Raw genomic sequence first — 25,364 nt, 5'->3', positions numbered from 1 at the left:
GTCCAAGATGGCAGCAGAGCAGCCGCTCGGCGGCAACTGCGCGTCCCGGGTGGGCGGGGAGGGTGAAGGCGATGCTCGAGGGAGGGGCTCCGGCGAGGCAATCGCTTCTACCACTGGTTCCGGCAGCCTTTGAGAGCGCCGCTTTTTACTGCGCGGCTGAATGGAAGGCAGCGCGGCGGCTTCGGTCCTGAGCGCTTCGAGTCCAGCCCGCAGGGTCGACATCGGAAGCTCCTCGCAGAGATCGCATCCGCCTTCAGCGAGGGCGAGCTCTGCATGCCCCAGTCCCAGGCAGAGAGCGCAGATGACGTGGCGGTCTCCGGTGCTGAGAGGGGCGCGGCATGAGGCGCAAGTGGAGCGAGGCATCTTTAAAAAGACGCTCGTACTCTTTTGTGAAGTTCATAAGAACTAGCTTGCTTTAAAAAGGATACGTCGCCGGATGGCGTAGCTCGCAGGATGGCTGAAGGTGGCGAAGACGGCTGGCTTCTTCGAGCGCTGTCCACGCTTGCTTGATGCCCCTCGAACGGCGACGCGGCTTCCAGTTCAGAGATGCGAAGAGCTTCGCTGAAGAGATGAAAATCAGGGTTCCAGCCTACGAACTACGCTTATATGCACTCTAGTCACGCCCATTTTGGCGGGCTTTGTTGCAGTGAGCTGCGGACGCCTCTCATTGGATGCGAGTTCGCCCAAGCTCGTCTATAGGCTGCAGCAGTTGCCGCAGAGCAACCTATGAGCTCGCTAGCTAGCCCGCTCAAGGTCTGCAGCTGCCGCACTGCGCTGACAATGGATACAAAAATTAAGGATAATTTTTTGGCTTCAATATCTCAGAAAAGATGAATCTTTCCCGTAGCGTAAGCTAGCTTACGCAATACGAGAGAACCTCTCGTAAGAGAACTGTTTTGTTTGTCTTTTAGTTTTCACGGTGTTCCATGATACGGCAAAGAAGAATAAATGTGAATGTGAACATCAGTAAGAAGCGTGGACTCATTTAAAACCAGTGTAGTTACACTTTTCGACTAGCTTGTCATGAAACCTGACCTATTAACTTTGTCTCATAGCTTTAAATCGTCTCTTTTCTGAGGTAATTACCTGAATTAAGTAAAAATTTGGAGCTTCACTGATCAGATCAACTCTAACTTGGCTAAATTTAAGATTAATTTGGCTAATGTAAATTGATTTGGCTATGTCTGGCATTTACTAAATCTTGGCAACACCACAAAGGTTGAGAAAACACATGCACTGTGAGGACATACAGAGCTGAGATACTCTTCTAAAAATATTTTTCTGAAAATCTGCATTTGTGTTCAGCAGAAGAAAGTAAGTCATACACATCTGGGATGGAATGAAGTTAAGTAATTTTTGGGTGAACTATACCTACATCATTTTTACTGACTTCAGTTGTTCAGTGCTAAAACTTACCAACTTTCTATCAAGTTTTATTTTTTGGTGAACTTTTCCTTTTAAGCATTAAGCATTGCTATTTGTTAAGCGTAAATAGATTTGCACATGTTGTTTAGAAAATTTGAGTGGAACTTGCCTGTGCAAAGTTGTAGCCTAAGTGTATTTCAAGTTTGTACTGTCAGTATCCATGATTGTCTCATTTGCCATGTTTAGCCACTTAATTCACTTAATTGTGTTTTAAAAATGAAAATTAGGTCTCAGAGTGAAATCTCACTTCACCATATCTTCTGTTTCTTTTTATGAAAGATTAGGACAAAACGGTTAAAGATCCTGTCTGAGGCAGATGCAGGGAGTTGATTAGTACAAGGAGCGAAGAATCAACTGCCAATGTATTGCTGCTGCACAGCCTGTTTTCATGTATTGTCAACCTTTCACCTAGTCAGATATGTAAATGTGATAGCCGCAGAATAACTGCCATATTGTTTCTACCACCTCAGTCACTCACAAATGAAAGATCTTCTTCCTTATAAGCCTCTTTGCACAATAAAACAATGGACATGCATTGTACAACCTCATAATATTATGTGTCTCAACTGAAGTTTCTGTATGTTTTTGTCATGTACATTTCAAAGGATTATCATTGGATTTTGTATAATGTAATTGTATTATTTTTTTTATTATTATTATTTAAATGTGTGTATGTTTTTAAACAAGGGACACTGCCAGGCTGTCACAGCTAAACACCTGATGTCAGCTTGGAAAGAAAGCAGACATGGTAACGAATGTAACCTCCGTTCCCCGATGGAGGGAATGAGACGTTGTGTCAGAGAAGCGACACTAGGGTCTCTCTTGAGCACCGAATATACCTCTGATCTATGAAAAAAGGCCAATGAGAAGTTGGCAGCTAGTATTTGCATACCCTGCCCCCGGACATACGGGTACAAAGGCGAGGCAAATACTAGAGTTCATTCAGGATTTTTCTGAGGAGCCGGAAATGGTCCGGCCACTACAGCAGCTCGGCTCAGCGATGTGACCGGGAAGGACACAACGTCTCGTTCCCTCCATCGGGGAATGGAGGTTACATTCGTAACCTAGACGTTCCCCTTCTGTCGCTCTCTTCACGTTCTGTCGGAGAAGCGACACTAGGGGTCCAATTTAAATCACGCCATGCGCTGAGCCATGTACGTGGTCTGACACAGGAGCGGGCAGATGTTTTACGTGCCAGACTACCGGCTGTATCAGACTGCATGTACCAAAGTCGTCGGAATCCTTTTGGTTACCCTGACAGGGGAACAAGGGGACGCTTGCCAACCTGGGAACGGGCCAAGCCTGGCTGGGCCTCTTTTCTCTCTATGTATCTCGCATAGAGCAATAGACAGCCGGGGCCCTTACACGGGGCAAGCGTTGTCGTGAACGCACGTACGCTGCCACATTGAGTTTGCCGGGGATGTGAGTGACCTGAGTCGCTGCTGACTCCAAAGAAGGAGACGACGGGCGTTTTATGTACACTACCGCAGTGGTGCTGTCTGACCTGATTAGGACATGTTTGTCTCGAATTAACAGGAGAAACTTCTGCAGGGCAAAGAAAACAGTCAACAACTCTAGGCAATTGATATGCCAGCGCAGCGGGGCCCCTCTCCAAAGGCCTGCAGCTGCGTGCCCTTTGCAAACGGTGCCCAACCCGATTTGGAGGCGTCAGTAGTGACCAGGACGTGTCGGGACACCTGCTGCAGGGGCACTCTTGCATGTAAATAGCAGAGGTCTGTCCAGGGTTTGAGTGTTTGGCGGCATGCAGGGGTGATTGTCACACAGTGCGTGCCGCGGCACATGCTCGTCTCGGGACTCGAGTCTGAAGCCAGTGCTGAAGCGGTCTCATATGCATCAACCCCAGTGGCGTGACTGTGGCGGAGGATGCTATATGCCCCAGGAGCCTCTGGAAGAGTTTTAGAGGGACCGTTGTGCTTGGCTTGAACTTTCCGAGGCATTTCAGCCCCGACTGTGCACACTCGTTGGTGAGACGTGCAGACATTGAGACTGTGTCTAACTCCATGCAGAGAAAGGAGATGCTCTGAACAGGAGTGAGCTTGCTCTTTTCTCGGTTGACCTGAAGCCCCAAGCGTCTGAGGTGTATGAGCACCTGGTCTCTGTGAGCACATAGTAACCTTTCATGGGTACAACGAAGTAAGGGCTGTAGAGACCCTTCTCCATTTCGGTTGGGGGGACAGGCCCTAACATGTCTTTGCGCAGGGATTTCGCATGTTCGCCATCTACTGACGCCCGCGAAGGGGGAGGGCGGGGGCCTGGCAAACTGAATTGCATAACCGAGTCGAATGGTCCAGTACAGCCAGTGTGACGGGTTGGGCAGTGAAAGCCAGCGCAGACCCGAAGGTGGTGGCGCAGACGAACCATCAACATCAGACGCCGCTGTAACGCTCTCCGATGCTCAAGGGACCAGAAGGCCGGCCGCGAAGCGGGCCGCACTCATCCCGAGCTCAGATGGGAGCAAGCAAGCGTGCCGGGGAGGCGGGTGGTTCACGGGGATTTACCCGGTGAACACAGCCCGTCATTTTCCCCAAATCGCCTCCATCACCCGCGGCGCATGCCTCAATCCCGTAGGAAAGAGGCGAGCGTGGAGGCCGGCTGTAGTGGCTTTCTCTCATGACAAAAGAAGCCGCGACCGCAATGCTGCCTCAGCTATGTTCTCGCACTGAGAACATAACCCATTTGAGAGAAATCGCTCATCCCAAGCTCAGATGGAAGCCCGCAAGCGTTCTGGGGAGGTGGGTGGTTCGCGGGGATTTACCCGGCGAACACAGCCCGTCATTGTCCCCAAATCGCCTTCATCGCCCGCAGCGCCTGCCTCAATCCCGTGGGAAGGAGGCGAGGCGCAGGGGGCGGCTGAAGTGGCTTTCTCTCATGACAAAAGAAAGCCTGCGACTGCAATGTTCTCACCATGAAAAAATAGACCATTCATAAAAATGCTGCCTGCGTGTAATCGCAGCCCAGGTACGCCAGGCAGCTTTTATGACCGTCGGAGGTGGGGAGAAATCAACCGCATCCAGAAACTACACAGAGGCGGAAACACGTCTTTAAAAAGACACGTCCTGAAAAGGACGTTCAATGCCACTGGGTATTGCTCTTATAGAGAAAATCACTCTTTTAAACGACTCTCTTAGAGTTTGGGTTTCAGCACTGTCGAAGTGCCCAGGGGCAATTGCACTGCCGTGCAAGAAGGTGAATTCGCCGCTGTAATGCGCCATCAATCCAACAGCATGCAGAGCGTCAGAGGAATACTGGAACTGGTGTGATCTCACGCGAACAGCATGCACAACCATCGGCTCCGAAGGAACTCTAGTGTTTGCCTCACCTTTGTACCAGTATGTCCGGGGGCGGGGTATGCAAATACTAGCTGCCAACTTCTCATTGGCCTTTTTTCATAGATCAGAGGTATATTCGGTGCTCAAGAGAGACCCTAGTGTCGCTTCTCCGACACAACGTGGAGAGAGCGACAGAAGGGGAACTGCAATATACAGTATGTGATTGTTTGCTGACTGCTAACTTAAAGAAACTAGTTCTGTATTATGTGCATCGTATAAATGTAAAGATTTCTTGTTATTTCGTTTATACTTGTAAATTACTCTGTCTTACCTCAAGATATTTCTTATTCTTAGAGCATAATTGAATGGAAACATGGACAAATACATGGTTAACTAAAATTGTATATACCATACATTTAGGATCAACTGCCTTAAATGTATTGTACAATCATACATTTGAGATATTTTTTCCCCAATAATTTGGATATGAAATAAAAGGTTTTGAATGAAAAGCTAGTTTGTATATTACCCTATAGTAGTAATGTTATATCTTTTCATTTATGCTTACAAACATGTAAAGTAAATTGCCTGCACTTATATAGCATCTTTTAACCTTAGCGGTATTCAAAGCGCTTTACACTGTGTCTTATTCACCCATTCACACACCAATGACGGCAGAGCTGCCATGCAAGGTGCTAGCCTGCTATTGGGAGCAACTTGGCGTTCATTGTTTTGCCCAAGGACACTTCGACATGTGGCGAACCATCCACCCTGCGATTAGTGGATAACCCGCTCTAACACTTGTTGTCAATGTTTAACTGTTTAATGTATAATCTGTATCAAGTTTCTCAATTAACAGTCAGCTGTTGTGAGTTCCACTTAATTTGTTTGAAAGCTTTACGGAATAGTTCACCCAGAAATAAAAATTATGCATCTCATCTAAAGCTATCGCATTGGTTAAAAAAATATGGATTAAACCTCTTAAATTGTAAAGATTACTTGTATGCTGTCTTTATGTCTCTTTTGGAGCTTGAGAGTTTTGGACCCCATTGACTTGCTGTATAGACAAAAACACCTCATACATCCTTCAAAATGTTGTGTTCTGCAGAAGAAAGTCATACACTAACAAATGTCAATAATTTTAACAGTAAAATAACTGTAAAAATACTACAGAATTTTTTTTTAATTGATTACAAATATTAACTGTAAAATATACAGTAACATGTTTTAATATATTTTAAAAGACAATACAGTAGTTTTCACAATAAAATTAAACTTAAAATTTTTTAAATGTAAAAATATTTTCCTGTATGGTAAAAAGAACAAGAGAGTACATGCACTTTATTACAGTAAACTATTGTTAAAATTACAGTACAAAATCAGTAATCTGGCGATCCCACAATTCCCTGCATGACCCATTACATTTCATTATATTTTATGGTAATAGTTATGTTTCATCATATTTTTAATATCAGTTATGTACAATGGGGTGTTCTGTGTTATATCTGATGTAATTTAGTTCATGTTTACTGCATCATTTAAATCTCACATGTGTTACCATGATGGTGTTTAGTGTTTGTGTGAGTGAGTTTGTGTTTAGTGTTGACTCTGAATTCTGTCACTATATGTTTATTGGTCACTGCTCCTGAAAGAGCCACTAATGATGAAATGAATGTCATCATGTGCCCTTCTGTAGTTACTGATTAATAAATGCCTATAAGTAACCAACAGTTTTTTACAGTTTCAGAAGGCATGTTTATGAATTTTTTTTACTGTAAAACTAACAAAAATTTTCTATTTGTTTTTACAGTGCCAGTGTGTAAATTATAACCATTTTAAACTGTAAAATGTACAGGTTGTTCTGTAAAGTGGTTTACATTTTAACTGTATATTTTACATAATTATTCTCGCAACCACAGCTGCCAGATTTTGTTTTTTTTACAGTGTATGAGTGATGAGAGAATTATCATTATTGGTTAAACTATCTATTTCAGTTGTTTCTGAGCCATCAAATGGAATTGCAAAAAATAAAGTTACAATACATTTTTTCCTTGTAGCATTGTAAACTAAATTGTTGATAGTCCTGGTTCAAATGTATGCCATTGGTTGAGTCAATGTTGCTGAGTTGGGCCCCAAACACAAACAGAGAGATATTTCTCATCATATGGTTTCACTTAAAAATTATGTCTCCACTGACAGCTATGTTTAAAGTTTGGGTTTGGGAGTAGAGTTAATAAAATCTGCATTGACTTTAATACATAATTTACAACAAAAATCAAAAACTCACTTTTGGGGACATTTCACCCTGAAACTGGAGCTTGCAAGTTCCAGTTCGGCCAATGAATTTCAGTTAGCACGGTCTGATTTCAGTAGGAGAAATTTTAACATCAAAAGATTTTACACTCTTTTTAATAGGGCATTTGGAAAAAAATTTAAAAATGTCTTCATGACAATCATTTGAGCTTGAAATTGAACATATGCCTATATAGCTGAGATTTTGGTGCCTATTTATTTTTTTTTAATCCTCTTTTCTCACAATTTGGAATGCCCAATTCCCATTTACTTAGTTGGTCCTCGTGGTGATGCGGTTGCTCACCTCAATCACCTGAGCTCCATTGAGAGTGAGAACCACTAATCGTGACCACGAGAAGGTTACCCCATGTGACTCTACCCTCCCTAGCAACCGGGCCAATTTGGTTGCTTAGGAGACCTGGCTGGAGTCACTCAGCATGCCCTGGATACAAACTCGTGACTCCAGGGCTCGCTGAGCTACCCAGTCCCCCTGGCACCTCGTTTTTAATAAATCCACAATCTAGTAAAACCCTAGAAACAGCTGTCATTAGATCTTCAGCATAATCCAAGTGACGCTTGTCTCTTATAAGCTCCATGTTTGCTGGGCATGGAAAATCTTTGAAATGGTACAGACGGGCAATGTTGTGATCAACACGTATTGTAAATTTGTTCGGATTCACCGTTTTCAGCAGTCCATGGACAGTAACCTGAGAAACTAAACGAGGATTTACTAAAATTTTGAAGTTGTTGAAACTGGAGGGGTCGTTGGGTATTCGATCAACATATTGCAAAATGTTTGCTCCCTGTATATTTTTCCAACCTTTCCTCTCATACTCCGTTTGAACCTTTGCCTGGAAAGAGAATACATTATTCTCAAACTCAAAGCCCACATCAGTACCATAACTTTTCTCAAGCTCAGGCAACAGTTCTGTCCAGGTTTTCACCTTAAGCGGCAGAATTAATTCATCAATGTCCTGTAGAGCAACATATTGACTTTGATACATGTAACGATAAACACAGTCATTAAGTGCAGGAATTTGCCCATAGTAGTGCAGTTCACCTGCCGATTCACTACTCTTCCACCCTTTGGACACATTGATGTAGTCTGTAACCCTCCATGGGATGATCTCCATAAAGTTACTTTTCACATAGTAGTCAAGAACTTTCTGTGTGTCAGAATCACAGTTGGTTTTATATATTGCCACCCTTTGAACACCAAGCAGTTTGAACATCTCCATAGCCTGGACTAAATTCAACACATTTTTGTAGTCATACATGACAGAGATGCAAACTGTAAAGTTATAAGACAAGGATTTTGGAATGTCTCTGTTTCTAATAGGTCGGAAGGATGTTATACTCTGAGAGAGTTCATTGGCTGTAATTGCAACATGTGTTGGTGTGGAACATGCACTATTGATTGGGCATATGATATCAGCAGTGCCATAATCAAAGCCAAAGTGGTCGTAATGAATTGAATATTTAGCTGGTGAAGTAACATTCTTCCCTTCACAGCACAACACACAACTGTACGTCCATTGTTCATTACGAAGCATGATGGCAATGGTCTTTATTTCATTTCCACCAAAATTATGCTCCACATAAGAACCGATCAAATATGCTTTTGCACCATCAACTTTTACAACAATGTCGTTTTTCACTGGAATACCGCAAGCCATTGGGGATGGAAGATCATGATGGTTTTGCAGGGCAGAGGCTTTAGCCTTCTTTGGTCCGGTTGGTTTGGGATTAGTAGGTTTTTTTATGTCACTTTGGAAATTATGAATAAAGATGAAGTAGGCAACAATAAATAAAATGCCAGAAATGTAGAAGATCTTCAAACAACATTTCCTCTTGCTAGATGACTTTGCGTTGGATGCACTCTCCAGTCTGTCATCGTGCACATCATTTTCCCCTAAAGCAAACAAACAAATGCAATTGAAATGGTAGTAAAGCATTTCACACTACAGATCTGTTAATTCATGTTTAATTCATATGCTACACCCTTAAAACTGTTTAAAATGGCACTTTGCCCATTAGTTAGTATATATACTGTGTAACTAATGGGCAAAGTGCCATTTATAACTAATTGGTAAAGTGCCATTTTAAACAGCTTTAAGGGTGTAGCATATCATACCACAGAATTTTTAAGGGTGTAGCATATCACTGTATAACTAGTTGGCAAAGTGCAATTTTAAACAGTTTTAAGGGTGTAGCATATCACGCCACAGAACATGTCAACTTTGCAAAAGTATATATATATATATATATATATATATATATATATATATATATATATATATATATATATATATATATATATATATATATATATATCTCACAGTGCTTTGAATAAGCTACCATTTCGAGATTTATTTATTTTTAAAAATAGGCTATGTTATGTTTAATCGCCTGCGTCACCAACTCTCACCCAGTTCGTACAGATTCAACCCTACTAGAGTAACATTTTACGAAAAATTAATTTAATTCAAAAGTCATGTAATTCAAAAGTCAATTGAAAAGGTTATATGCTTACTGTAGCTTGTTTATGTGACTAATACTATTTGTGCCCAAGCCTGTATCTAACAGTCAATGCACTTCCTGTTATTCAGCGCAGGTTTTACACAATAAGTTTACTCGATTACTGCCACCATTATGAGGCTTTAACATCTTTTATTAGCATAATTTCGCATTTAATATCATGAACGTTGATCATGTATTCATAAATTGGGATTTAAACAAAGAAGCGAAAAAAGAGAAAACGAAAGTAACCTTGAGGATAACGATTATAGGCCTATAACAGTAATATGAAACAGAATGACAGAATAAGCACTTTACCTCTCGAAAACATTCCGAAGATCTAGGCATAAACCAGAAAAAAAAAATAAAAAAAAATAAATAAAATAAATGAGATAATCGTCTCTGAGGCTTTTCAGGTACAAGTAGCTTATAGTTGAATTAATAGTTGAATATAGAATGTCCGGAACGCGTTAACAGTGTATTTTAATTCCCATCACACTTTTCCATTTTCTGCTTCTTTTACCCTTGAAGTGCGGACAGTTTTTAATAATCCTATCGGTCTTGCAGGTAAGTGTGTAAATAATGAACTTTTCCACCTTCAAATCTGCTCATCAAAAGCTTGTCATAAATGAGGAATGCTTTTGCAATGTTTTTGAAGAACGCTGTGCTGTTATTGGGTAATATGCATTACTCAAAACACAGGAAGAAAAAAAAAAAACGAGCGTACAACATGCACTCTGAGATAACAGTTTCACTTGCATTTACATTTATTTATCTAGCAGAGGCTGCGACCAACAAATGAATACAACAAAAACGATTCGTCCAAAAATCTTTTCATTATATTTTCATGAAAACTGCTGCAATACAAAGTTTCATATTGCGTAAATAAGTACAAGGGAGAAATGAGAGACAGTGGTGAAAAAGTGTAGTGATATTTTTTTTTCAAGACATTGAGTGCATTAGTAGATTTGAGTGCTCTAAAAAATTGAGTCTCTTCAAATAACAAAAAAACGTAACCCAACGCACAGTTAAAGGACATTAAATATGTCGCAATTATACCCAGTATTTTTTTTTTTTTTGTTTTTTTTTTTTTTTGTTCCAGTTAAAGGATATTAAATATGTCGCAATTATTCCTTGTACCCAGTAGCTATTTATTTTAATTCCGCATTAAAAGTTTGCTCATAAAGAAATGAATTGAATATTTACACACACACACACACACACACACACACACACACACACACACACACACACACACACACACACACACACACACACACACACATACACACATGTTGTGTTTCCATGTTTTATGGGGACTTTCCATAGACATAATGGTTTTTATACTGTACAAACTTTATATTCTATCCCCTAAACCTAACCCTACCCCTAAACCTAACCCTCACAGAAAACTTTCTGCATTTTTACATTTTCAATAAAACATAATTTAGTATGATTTATAAGCTGTTTTCCTCATGGGGACCGACAAAATGTCCCCACAAGGTCAAAAATTTCGGGTTTTACTATCCTTATGGGGACATTTGGTCCCCACAAAGTGATAAATACACGCTCATACACACACACACACACACACACACACACACACACACACACACACACACACACACACACACACACACACACACATTATGACTATATTCATTAATAATTCAATAAGACATTATGATTATAAAAATAACAGATTTCATTTTAGAAAGCTATAGTGAGGCACTGCTCAATCCTCTGGCTGCATTCACACTGCAAGGCTTAATTTTAATGAACAGGGCCCAGTTGCAAGAAACACCTTAAGTTAAGAAAACCCTTAGTGACAATACTTACAATTATAACTAAAGTTTTTTTGTTAATTACAATAAGATAGCAAGAGCACCACTGGTTGGTTGATCTATATGAAATGTAAAAGATTGACTTTTTATTTCCTGACGTCTGTAGCTGCGCGCTGTTTGATTGACAGGCGGTTAATGTTTGTGCGCTGTTGCGGGTTCGCGCCTAAATGGTCAAATACATTTTATAATTCCACCAATGCCCGTCTTAGTGAGGATTTAATGTAAAAGGAGTCTTTTATGTCTAAAGAACATTTTAAAAGTGGGACAAAAGGCGAATTTGCATCAAAATGTTGGACTTCATGAGTAGGCCTACATGTAACTGAATTGAGCACTGTCGGCTATGTAATATAAAGGCTATTAATCAAACAACAATAACAAGGAAACGCTCATAAATCAATGTTGAACATTGTATCTCAAAAAGTGGACAACGTGAAAAGTGAAAATTATCTTATCATTTACACCCTCATGCCATCCCAGATGTGTATGACTTTCTGTAAAGCTGCTTTGAAATACTGTATTGTGAAAAGTGCTATAAATATGACTTGACATGTGGTTTTGTCTTTAGTCTGTCCTGAACTCACCCTTCTAGGGAAAACCTCCACCTATGACTGCTGTCAATAAACCAAGTGTATAGCCTGTGTGCGTATTGCATGCATACAATAAATTCACTGGGTTGGGTTCACATATATTCCTAGACAGTGGTGTCAAAAGTACACACTTTTGTCACTCAAGTAGAAGTATAGATACTGGTGTTTAAAAAGACTCTGTTAAAAGTGGAAGTATCAACTCAACCTCTTTACTCAAGTTAAAGTGAGAAAGTACAGGCTCTAAAACATACTTACAGTAAAAAAGTATAAAGTAACCCTAAGAAAAAAGACTCGTTGGACCTCGTATCATTGACAACTGTTAGAAATAGAAGCTTAATTTAACAACTGGTTAGTGCTACATGGATCCCAAGACCCGGTGAAACATATCAAACAAAAACATAATGCTATCAAAGACAACAAACTCGATGGGCATGTTTTCCTCAAACTTTATTGGAATGCAAATAGACTTTCCAACTGAGGTAGTAATATTCAAGACATACCCTGGCCGGCAAAACTATCAGAACATTATTTTAGCAGCAAATGACTGTGACTTGAGTGTCTGTGTATTAAGGAGTGTGCTTGTCAGTGCGTGTTAAGGAGAGAAATATACTGCATACATTTGAGTGTGGGTGGACAAAAGAGAGAACAAGACTTCAAACTGAGACTTCAAACCTATGCAAAAGAAACCCCTTCAAAACATGGAGTAACTCATATACTGTATACAGAGAAACACTACCAAAAACAAAAGCAAAGTTTTGCACATGGCACTAGGAGAATAGGAGAGTGCAAGAATGTACATTTTGTATGTGCAGTGAGTGTATTTGTGGCAGTGGTATACATCTTTGTTGTGCATTATTCCCTGAGTCCCATCAAAAACTTGGGAGTAACTTACTAAAGCGTACCCTAGGTACATATCAAAACAGTCTCTGAAGCCTGAAGTGCTTGACGGTATCTAACAGTAGGTCCGCATTAGATTAATTAATTTGCACGCAAGTTTTATTTATTTTTATACCGTCTATTCTCTGTGTATATTCATGCACCGAACCGTGACACCCGTACCGTTTCGGTTCAATACGAATACATGTACCGTTCCACCCCTAATACGTACTGAATATTAATAGCTTAGTATTACAGGGTTTCCCGCAGCACTTTGCAGCAACACACGCCAGAATATTTTCAAATATGACCGAACTAATACAGGCTAACTACTAACTTGGGACTCTTCAGTAGGCCCCAAAGACGGCATACTAGCCAAGCCAAAGCAAACATTGTAAATCGACCAATATTAGCCTAGGCCTACTCTAAATGAATTAATATTATAATATAATATAATAATAACAAAGAAAACCGCTTACCACTACATGTTTCTTCAAATTGGAAGGGGAGTTCTTGAAAGCCAAAAGTACATGGTTCTTTGGTTCACAAAGTTTGCAGTGCATTCTCCACAAGTCGTATTTGCTCCCGACGATTTCGAACAATTCTTTGAGGTAAGGCCAGGGATGTGGAAGGTTTTGCTGGTCACCATCACTAGAACTACTACCAACGTTCTCGCCTGTGCTTTCAGACGCTTCAGACATTTCGCCAGACATCATGCTCTTGCCAACTGAATCTCTTTCTGACACATTTTGCCGCGGTTTGAACGTGCACTTCGTTTCGTGCCATGCGCAGAAAAGATGGACAGCCCACACACCAATGACATCTCTGAATGTTCTAGGGGTTTGTGCCTCATCCAATGATGCTCGAAATCGGTCTATCTGGCGTTGAACAAAACATTTTTTTTAAAAATCCGAAACTAGAGTAACAAGCTTGTTTTTAAAATGTAAGGAGTAGAAAGTACAGATAATTACGTTTAAATGTAAGGAGTAGAAGTAAAAAGTTGGCAAAAAAATAAATAGTAGAGTAAAGTAAAGATACCTAAAAACTCTACTTAAGTACAGTAACGAAGTATTTGTACTTCGTTACTTGACACCTCTGGTCCTAGAGCACATTCAGGAAACATTTACACAAGGACACAAACTAGGCAACATGCACATGTAACGATGCCATCTGATACTGTGGGGCTGTAGCATTTTGCATCCGTCTCCCATTTCGGAAAAGCCGGTTCAAGTCCCGTACAGAGTGTGTAGAACAGGAGCGTCACACACGCCACTTTCTAAAATAGCACATGTAATTCGACTTGCCTCTGTACCATTTATAATCTATGTAACAATTATAATAAGTTGTTTCACTGAAGTGCTAAATAATGTGTTTTTAAATGTTAGAATGAAAAACACTCACCTGCACATTTCCACGTTTTAGCTTCCTTGTTGTTTATTTGAATGTTGATAAACATGTTTGTGTACTACTGTTGTGAACACTATGTTGTTTTTTATTCATAGTAAATTAACTGAATAAAATTCTGAGTCTGTATCATTCAGATGCAGTTGAAAAAGCCTCTAAAATAGATTTGGGCAAATGATCAAGGCCCTAACCATGTCTTGAACATTGGGGGGACCAAATCATTTCGGTGGTGGGGGGTGTTGAGGTCACAAATACTATGGTCCTTTTTAAGGGTGTAGCTTTAAGGGTGTAGCATATCATACCACAGAATTTTTAAGGGTGTAGCATATCACTGTATAACTAGTTGGCAAAGTGCAATTTTAAACAGTTTTAAGGGTGTAGCATATCACGCCACAGAACATGTCAACTTTGCAAAAGTATATATATATATATATATATATATATATATATATATATATATATATATATATATATATCTCACAGTGCTTTGAATAAGCTACCATTTCGAGATTTATTTATTTTTAAAAATAGGCTATGTTATGTTTAATCGCCTGCGTCACCAACTCTCACCCAGTTCGTACAGATTCAACCCTACTAGAGTAACATTTTACGAAAAATTAATTTAATTCAAAAGTCATGTAATTCAAAAGTCAATTGAAAAGGTTATATGCTTACTGTAGCTTGTTTATGCGACTAATACTATTTGTGCCTAAGCCTGTATCTAACAGTCAATGCACTTCCTGTTATTCAGCGCAGGTTTTACACAATAAGTTTACTCGATTACTGCCACCATTATGAGGCTTTAACATCTTTTATTAGCATAATTTCGCATTTAATATCATGAACGTTGATCATGTATTCATAAATTGGGATTTAAACAAAGAAGCGAAAAAAGAGAAAACGAAAGTAACCTTGAGGATAACGATTATATAACAGTAATATGAAACAGAATGACAGAATAAGCACTTTACCTCTCGAAAACATTCCGAAGATCTAGGCATAAACCAGAATAAATAAATAAATAAATAAATGAGATAATCGTCTCTGAGGCTTTTCAGGTACAAGTAGCTTATAGTTGAATTAATAGTTGAATATAGAATGTCCGGAACGCGTTAACAGTGTATTTTAATTCCCATCACACTTTTCCATTTTCTGCTTCTTTTACCCTTGAAGTGCGGACAGTTTTTAATAATCCTATCGGTCTTGCAGGTAAGTGTGTAAATAATGAACTTTTCCACCTTCAAATCTGCTCATCAAAAGCTTGTCATAAATGAGGAATGCTTTTGCAATGTTTTTGAAGAACGCTGTGCTGTTATTGGGTAATATGCATTACTCAAAACACAGGAAGAAAAAAAAAAAAAAAAACGAGCGTACAACATGCACTCTGAGATAACAGTTTCACTTGCATTTACATTTATTTATCTAGCAGAGGCTGCGACCAACAAATGAATACAACAAAAACGATTCGTCCAAAAATCTTTTCATTATATTTTCATGAAAACTGCTGCAATACAAAGTTTCATATTGCGTAAATAAGTACAAGGGAGAAATGAGAGACAGTGGTGAAAAAGTGTAGTGATATTTTTTTTTCAAGACATTGAGTGCATTTCAAGACATTGAGTGCATTAGTAGATTTGAGTGCTCTAAAAAATTGAGTCTCTTCAAATAACAAAAAAACGTAACCCAACGCACAGTTAAAGGACATTAAATATGTCGCAATTATACCCAGTATTTTTTATTTATTTATTTATTTTTTTTTTGTTCCAGTTAAAGGATATTAAATATGTCGCAATTATTCCTTGTACCCAGTAGCTATTTATTTTAATTCCGCATTAAAAGTTTGCTCATAAAGAAATGAATTGAATATTTACACACACACACACACACACACACACACACACACACACACACACACACACACACACACACACACACACACACACACATTATGACTATATTCATTAATAATTCAATAAGACATTATGATTATAAAAATAACAGATTTCATTTTAGAAAGCTATAGTGAGGCACTGCTCAATCCTCTGGCTGCATTTACACTGCAAGGCTTAATTTTAATGAACAGGGCCCAGTTGCAAGAAACACCTTAAGTTAAGAAAACCCTTAGTGACAATACTTACAATTATAACTAAGGGTTTTCTTAAGTTTTTTTGTTAATTACAATAAGATAGCAAGAGCACCACTGGTTGGTTGATCTATATGAAATGTAAAAGATTGACTTTTTATTTCCTGACGTCTGTAGCTGCGCGCTGTTTGATTGACAGGCGGTTAATGTTTGTGCGCTGTTGCGGGTTCGCGCCTAAATGGTCAAATACATTTTATAATTCCACCAATGCCCGTCTTAGTGAGGATTTAATGTAAAAGCAGACTTTTATGTCTAAAGAACATTTTAAAAGTGGGACAAAAGGCGAATTTGCATCAAAATGTTGGACTTCATGGGTAGGCCTACATGTAACTGAATTGAGCACTGTCGGCTATGTAATATAAAGGCTATTAATCAAACAACAATAACAAGGAAACGCTCATAAATCAATGTTGAACATTGTATCTCAAAAAGTGGACAACGTGAAAAGTGAAAATTATCTTATCATTTACACCCTCATGCCATCCCAGATGTGTATGACTTTCTGTAAAGCTGCTTTGAAATACTGTATTGTGAAAAGTGCTATAAATATGACTTGACATGTGGTTTTGTCTTTAGTCTGTCCTGAACTCACCCTTCTAGGGAAAACCTCCACCTATGACAGCTGTCAATAAACCAAGTGTACATAGCCTGTGTGCGTATTGCATGCATACAATAAATTCACTGGGTTGGGTTCACATATAGTCCTAGAGCACATTCAGGAAACATTTACACAAGGACACAAACTAGGCAACATGCACATGTAACGATGCCATCTGATACTGTGGGGCTGTAGCATTTTGCATCCTTGTTAGCGCATCCGTCTCCCATTTCGGAAAAGCCGGTTCAAGTCCCGTACAGAGTGTGTAGAACAGGAGCGTCACACACGCCACTTTCTAAAATAGCACATGTAATTCGACTTGCCTCTGTACCATTTATAATCTATGTTACAATTATAATAAGTTGTTTCACTGAAGTGCTAAATAATGTGTTTTTAAATGTTAGAATGAAAAACACTCACCTGCACATTTCCACGTTTTAGCTTCCTTGTTGTTTATTTGAATGTTGATAAACATGTTTGTGTACTACTGTTGTGAACACTATGTTGTTTTTTATTCATAGTAAATTAACTGAATAAAATTCTGAGTCTGTATCATTCAGATGCAGTTGAAAAAGCCTCTAAAATAGATTTGGGCAAATGATCAAGGCCCTAACCATGTCTTGAACATTGGGGGGACCAAATCATTTCGGTGGTGGGGGGTGTTGAGGTCACAAATACTATGGTCCCTTGGGTACTTTAAAATAGTGAAGGCTCTGAATGCAATCATTTTTAGAATAAAGACTTTAAATGTGATAAAAGCCCGAAAGATAAATGTTTTTTTTGTTGTTGTTTTTATTCACACAGTAGGCTACAAGACTGTGTCTACATTGCTAGCACTTGGCCTGTTTTAATCATCTTTTCTTTCTTTTTGTGCTGTCTCAAAGAAAAAATATATTTTAATATATTTTAAAAGACAATACAATAGTTTTTACAATAAAATGGTGTTAAAATTATTTAAATGTAAAAGTACGATTTTCCTGTATAATTAAAAGAACAAGAGAGTACGTGCACTTTTTTACAGTAAATTATTGTTAAAATTACAGTAAAAATCAGTAATCTGTCGATCCCACAATTCCCTGCATGACCCATTACATTTAAATATATTTTATGGGAATAGTTATGTTTCATCATATTTTTTATATAAGTTATGTACAGTACAATGGGGTGTTCTGTGTTATATTTGACGTAATTTTGTTAATGTTTACTGCATTATTTAAATCTCACATGTATTACCATGATGGTGTTTAGTGTTTGTGTGAGTGACACTGAGCACTGTCTCTATGTTATGAAGGCAGACGAGGGGTGAGGATCTAAATGCGGTTTTATTGAAATGATGAAGACAAACAAGACTGGAACAAATAAAACGTCCACGATGGGAAAATAAAACAAAAAAAAAAAAAAAACATTCAAAGAGTACACAGGCAGGATTAACATCTACGGAGGGCAAGGATAGCATATCGCAGCAACAAACACATCCAAACATTTACATTCAACGACCGACAGGGACTGAACAAACAACGGGGCTTAAGTACACAGGGAGAGTGATGATCAAACGAGACACAGGTGAGAACAAGGAATGACAAGCAAGGATGAGGGCAGGGAATTATTGGAAGTGTAGTATACAACAGTTGACAAGTGAAACACGGGGCAGACAACAGTGAATCGAGACACTCCATGTTTTTTGGTCATTGCTACTGGAAGAGACACTATTGATGAATTTCACGTCATCATGTGCCCTTCTGTAGTTACTGATTAATAAATACCGTATAAAGTAACCAACAGCTTTTTACAGTTTTAGAAGGCATGTTTATGAATTTTATTTACTGTAAATTGAACCGAATGTTTATTTGTTTTTACAGTGCCAGTGTGTAAATTATAACCATTTTAAACTGTAAAATGTACAGGTTGTTCTGTAAAGTGGTTTATAGTTTAACTGTATTTATTACATAATTATTCTGGCAATCACAGCTGCCAGATTTTTAATTTTTTTTGCAGTGTATGAGTGATGAGAGAATTATCATTATTGGTTAAACTATCTATTTCAGTTATTTCTGAGCCATCAAATGGAATTGCAATAAATAAAAATAAAGTTTCAATAATTTTTTTCCTTGTAGCATTGTAAACTAAATTGTTGATAGTCCTGGTCCAAATGTATGCCATTGGTTGAGTCAATGTTGCTGAGTTGGGCCCCAAACAGAAACAGAGAGATATTTCTCATCATATGCTTTCACGTAAAAAATTATGTCTCCACTGACAGTTATGTTTAAAGTTTGGGTTTGGGAGTAGAGTTAATAAAATCTGCATTGACTTTAATACATAATTTACAACAAAAATCAAAAACTCGCTTTTGGGGACATTTCACCCTGAAACTGGAGCTTGCACGTGTCAAATTCCAGTTCGGCCACTGAATTTCAGTTAGCACGGTCTGATTTCAGTAGGAGAAATATCAACATGAGATTTTACACTCTTTTTAATTGGACACTTGAAAAAAAAAAAGAATTTCTTCATGACAATCGTTTGAGCTTGAAATTGAACATATGCCTATATAGCTGAGATTTTGGTGCCTAGTTTTTCTTTTTTTATCCTCTTTTTCCACAATTTGCAATGCCCAATTCCCATTACTTAGTTGGTCCTCGTGGTGGCGCGGTTACTCACCTCAATCACCTGAGCTCCATTGAGAGTGAGAACCAATAATTATGACCACGAGAAGGTTACCCCATGTGACTCTACCCTCCCTAGCAACCGGGCCAATTTGGTTGCTTAGGAGACCTGGCTGGAGTCACTCAGCATGCCCTGGATACGAAATCGCAACTCCAGGGGTGTTAGTCAGCATCAATACTCGCTGAGCTACCCAGTCCCCCTGGCACCTCGTTTTTAATAAATCCACAATCTAGAAAAACCCTAGAAACAGCTGTCATTAGATCTTCAGCATAATCCCAGTGACGCTTGTCTCTTATAAGATGCAATGTTGTGATCAACACGTATTGTTGATTTGTTCGGATTCACCGTTTTCAGCAGTCCATGGACAGTAACCTGAGAAACTAGACGAGGATTTACTAAAATTTTGAAGTTGTTGAAACTGAAGGGGTCATTGGATATTCGATCAACATATTGCAAAATGTTTACTCCCTGTATATTTTTCCAACATTTCCTCTCATACTCCGTTTGAACCTTTGCCTGGAAAGAGAATACATTATTCTCAAACTCAAAGCCCACATCAGTACCATAACTTTTCTCAAGCTCAGGCAACAGTTCTGTCCAAGTTTTCACCTTAAGCGGCAGAATTAATTCATCAATGTGCTGTAGAGCAACATATTGACTTTGATACATGTAATGATAAACACAGTCATTAAGTGCAGGAATTTGCCCATATTAGTGCAGTTCACCTGGCGATTCACTACTCTTCCACCCTTTGGACACCTTGATGTAGTCTGTAACCCTCCATGGGATGATCTCCATAAAGTTACTTTTCACATAGTAGTCAAGAACTTTCTGTGTGTCAGAATCACAGTTGGTTTTATATATTGCCACCCTTTGAACACCAAGCAGTTTGAACATCTCCATAGCCTGGATTAAATTCAACACATTTTTGTAGTCATACATGACAGAGATGCAAACTGTAAAGTTATAAGATAAGGATTTTGGAATGTCTCTGTTTCTAATAGGTCGGAAGGATGTTATACTCTGAGAGAGTTCATTGGCTGTAATTGCAACATGTGTTGGTGTGGAACATGCACTATTGATTGGGCATATGATATCAGCAGTGCCATAATCAAAGCCAAAGTGGTCATAATGAATTGAATATTTAGCTGGTGAAGTAACATTCTTCCCTTCACAGCACAACACACAACTGTACGTCCATTGTTCATTACGAAGCATGATGGAAATGGTCTTTATTTCATTTCCACCAAAATTATGCTCCACATAAGAACCGATTAAATATGCTTTTGCACCATCAACTTTGACAACAATGTCGTTTTTCACTGGAATACCGCAAGCCATTAGGGATGAAAGAGCATGATGGTTTTGCAGGGCAGAGGCTTTAGCCTTCTTTGGTATGGTTGGTTTGGGATTAGTAGGTTGTTTTACGTCAATTTGGAAATTATGAATAAAGATGAAGTAGGCAACAATAAATAAAATGGCAGAAATGTAGAAGATCTTCAAACAACATTTCCTCTTGCTAGATGACTTTACTTTGGATGCACTCTCCGGTCTGTCATCGTGCACATCATTTTCCCCTAAAGCAAAAAAACAAATGCAATTGAAATGATAGTAAAGCATTTCACACTACAGATTTGTTAATTCATGTTTAATGGGGTTGCTGACATGAAACACTTTTGCAAAGTTGACATGTTCTGTGGTGTGATAGGCTACACTCCCCTTAAAACTGTTTAAAATGGCACTTTGCCAATTAGTTATACAGTATATATATATATACATATCTCACACTGCTTTGAATAACCTCGAGATTTATTTATTTTTTAAAATAGGCTATGCTATGTTTAATCGCCTGCGTCACCAACTCTAACCCAGTTTGTACAGATTCAACCCTACTAGAGTAACATTTTACGAAAAATGTATTTAATTCAAAAGTCATGTAATTCAAAAGTCAATTGAAAAGGTTATATGCTTACTGTAGCTTGTTTATGTGACTAATACTATTTGTGCGCAAGCCTGTATCTAACAGTCAATGCACTTCCTGTTATTCAGCGCAGGTTTTACACAATAAGTTTACTCGATTACTGCCACCATTATGAGGCTTTAACATCTTTTATTAGCATAATTTCGCATTTAATATCATGAACGTTGATAATTTATTCATAAACTGGGATTTAAACAAAGAAGCGAAAAAAGAGAAAAGGAAAGTAACCTTGAGGTATAACGATTATATAACAGTAATATGAAACAGAATGACAGAATAAGCACGTTACCTCTCGAAAACATTCCGAAGATCTAGGCATAAACCAGAAAAAAACGAGCGTACAACATGCACTCAGTGTCTTCCTCTGAGATAACAGTTTCATTTGCATTTTTTTTCAAGACATTGAGTGCATTAGTAGGCCTAGATTTGAGTGCTCTAAAAAGTGAGAGTCACTTCAAATAACAAAAAAAACGTAACCCAACGCACAAAGGACATTAAATATGTCGCAATTATTCCTTGTACCCAGTATTTTTATTTTATTTTTGTTCCTCATTAAAAGTTTGCTCGTAAAGAAATAAATTGAATATTTACACACACACACACACACACACACACACACACACACACACACACACACACACACACACACACACACATTATGACTATATTCATTAATAATTCAATAAGACATTATGATTATAAAAATAACAGATTTCATTTTAGAAAGCTATAGTGAGGCACTGCTCAATCCTCTGGCTGCATTCACACTGCAAGGCTTAATTTTAATGAACAGGGCCCAGTTGCAAGAAACACTTTAAGTTAAGAAAACCCTTAGTGACAATACTTACAATTATAACTAAGAGTTTTCTTAAGTTTCTGAGAGTTGTACCAAGACAAATTCCTATCAACTTGTTGACATGGCAATAAATTATTATTATTATTATTATTATTATTATTAAAGGGACCGTTGTGCCTGGCCCGACGGTGGCGAGGCATTTCAGCACTGACTGCTGCACTGCAGCACTGACCACTGGTGAGGCGGCTGACATTGAGTCTAACTCCATGCTGAGAAAAGAGATGCTCTGAACGAGCGAGCTTGCTCTTTTCCCAGTTGACCTGAAGCCCTAAACGGCTGAGGTGCCTGAGCACCTGGTCCCTGTGGGCGCATAGTAACTCTCGGGAGTGGGCCAGGATGAGCCAGTCGTTGAGGTAGTTGAGTATGCGAATGCTGGCTTCTAGGAGCGGGGCAAGGGCTGCCTCTGCGACCTTCGTAAAGACGCGAGGGGACAGGTACATGCCGAAGGGGAGGACCTTGTACTGATACGCCTGGCCATCAAACGAGAACCGTAGAAAGGGTCAATGTCGAGGCAGAAAACCGTGCCCGCTGCCATCCCCGGATCGTCTCCATCACCAGCCGCGTGGTCCTCAATCCCGTGGGAAGAAGGAGCGACGTGGGGGTGGCTGGAGTGGCGTTCCTTCAGTTGAAGGAAAGCCGCGACTGCAGCGTTGCCAAGCTCATGTTCTCGCAATGAGAACATGAGCCATCCAAAAACGCTGCCTCGGTGTGATCGCAGCCCAGACACACGAGACAGCACCTGTGGCCGTCTGAAGTGGAGAGCACTCTACCGCATCCAGGAACTACACAGGGGCGGAAAGGCATCTTTACAAAGACGTGTCCTGAAAAGGACGTTCAGCACCGCTGTGTATTGCTCTTTTAAGAGGAAAATACTCTTTTAGAGAAAATTTGTCTTTTATAACTCTTTAAGTTTGCGCTGTCGAAGCGCCCAGGGTCAAATTGCACTGCCCTGCAGAGAAGGAGAAAGCCGCCGAAGTGCTCCGTAAATCCAACAGCAGTAATCGCTCAGAGGTAAGAGGAACAGGTGTGTGATTCGCAGCTCGCTGCGTACACGATTTCTGAGTGAAACAGACGCATTTCCCTGCCTTTATACCCGTATGTCCAGGGCGGGACATGCAAATTCTGTCTGCCAAACTTCTCATAGGCCTTTTTTCATAGATCAGAGGTATTTTCGGCACTCAAGAGAGACCCCTAGTGTCGCTTCTTCGACACAACATCGAAGTGAGCAACAGATGGGGAACAATCTACATTGTGTTATAGATAATTTTCTAAGACAATATTAAGTGAATTTTCTAAAAAGCTCATTTAGAATCTTGTCAGATAACCACATACATGTAATTCTTTTGCAATATACACACATTTGTGCTTTATGAGCCTGACATGCTGAAAATCTCTAATGTTTTCACATTCACAATTCTGAATTACATAAAAATCACGTCTGTGTGCATATATATATATATATATATATATATATATATATATATATACATATATATATATATATATATATATATATATATATATATATATATATATATATATATATATATATATATATATATACATACATATAAGCACACACACACACACACACACTGGTGGCCAAAAGTTTGGAATAATGTACAGATTTTGCTCTTATGGAAATAAATTGGTACTTTTATTCACCAAAGTGGCATTCAGCTGATCACAATATATAGTCAGGACATTAATAAGGTGAAAAATTACTATTACAATTTGAAACTTCTTGAACTACTACTAGGATGGGAACAGGGTCAGGAGGCCTGGGTGGAGGCCACAGGACAGGGACTGGGTCAGGTGATCTGGGAAGAGGCCACAGGACAGGGACTGGGTCAGGGGGCCTGGGAAGAGGCCACAGGACGGGAACAGGGTCAGAAGCCCTGGGAGGAGGCCACAGGACAGGGACCGGGTCAGGAGGTCTGGGAGGAGGCCACAGGATAGAGGCTGGCTTTGGTGGCCTGGGAGGTGGTCGTGGGCCAAGGGCCGGTTCAGGGGACCTGGGAGGTGACCACAGGACAGAGGCCGGTTTTGGTGGCCTAGGAGATGGAGTGGCCACTGGGGAGGCCGGCGGAGCCACGTGAGGCGGAGCCAAGGAGGACCTCTGAGGCGGAGCCGAGGGAGGTGATGGCTCAGAAGGCCCAGAAGGCGGAGCTGAGGGAGGCTCAGGAGGTGGAGCCGAGGTAGGCAGTGCCATGGGAGGCTTTAGGAACGGAGACCAGGAAGGCTCTGGAGTCTCTGGGGGCAGAGACATAGGAGGCTCTGAGGGTGGAGCCGACGAAGGCTTGACTGGCTTGAGAGGCGGAGCCGTAGGAGGCTCGGGAGGCGGAGCCGTAGGAGGCTCGGGAGGCTCTGAGGGCGGAGCCGTAGGAGGCTCGGGAGGCGGAGCCGTAGGAGGCTCGGGAGGCTCTGAGGGCGGAGCCGTAGGAGGCTCGAGAGGCGGAGCCGTAGGAGGCTCGGGAGGCTATGAGGGCGGTGCCGTCGAAGGCTTGAGTGGCTCGAGAGGCGGAGCCGCAGGAGGCCCCGGAGGCGGAGCCGCAGGAGGCTCAAGAGGCTCTGGGGGCAGAGCCGTAGAAGGCTCAAGAGGCTCTGGGGCGGAGCCGTAGGAGGCTCGGGGGGCGGAGCCCTGGAAGGCTCGAGAGGCGGAGCCCTGGGTGGCTCAAGAGGCTCTGGGGGCGGAGCCGTAGGAGGCTCAGGGGTGGAGCCCTGGAAGGCTCGAGAGGCGGAGCCCTGGGTGGCTCGGGAGGCTCTGGGGGCGGAGCCGCAGGAGGCTCAAGAGGCTCCGGGGGCGGAGCCCTGGAAAGCTCAGAAGGTGGAGCTCTGGAAAGCTCAGAAGGCGGAGATCTGGAAAGCTCGGGAAACTCGGAAGGCGGAG

At 40.2% G+C, this 25,364-nt stretch overlaps 1 protein-coding gene across 3 annotated transcripts; it reads right to left on the bottom strand.

Moving 5' to 3' along the window:
• Positions 1-5,915: 5,915 nt before the first annotated feature.
• Positions 5,916-21,946, bottom strand: si:zfos-464b6.2 (uncharacterized). Of its 3 annotated transcripts, none has more exons than XM_052097062.1 (2): positions 21,908-21,946; positions 5,916-8,919 (listed from the first exon to the last, which is right to left on the bottom strand). In XM_052097062.1, exons 1-2 carry the CDS (start codon positions 21,918-21,920, stop codon positions 7,436-7,438), a joined length of 1,497 nt encoding a protein of 498 aa, XP_051953022.1. In that variant the 5' UTR covers positions 21,921-21,946; the 3' UTR covers positions 5,916-7,435. The 3 variants fall into 3 exon arrangements, with proteins under 3 accessions (XP_051953022.1, XP_051953021.1, XP_051953020.1); XM_052097061.1 differs by lacking the exon at positions 21,908-21,946 and adding an exon at positions 15,207-15,741; XM_052097060.1 differs by lacking the exon at positions 21,908-21,946 and adding an exon at positions 9,843-10,183.
• Between the last annotated feature and the right edge of the window lie 3,418 nt (positions 21,947-25,364).

The sequence above is a fragment of the Xyrauchen texanus genome, chromosome 29 (genome assembly GCF_025860055.1).
Source record: "Xyrauchen texanus isolate HMW12.3.18 chromosome 29, RBS_HiC_50CHRs, whole genome shotgun sequence".
Lineage (NCBI taxonomy): Eukaryota > Metazoa > Chordata > Actinopteri > Cypriniformes > Catostomidae > Xyrauchen > Xyrauchen texanus.
Note: the sequence above shows the minus strand (reverse complement) of the source record. Positions and strands in the feature narration are given on the sequence as shown.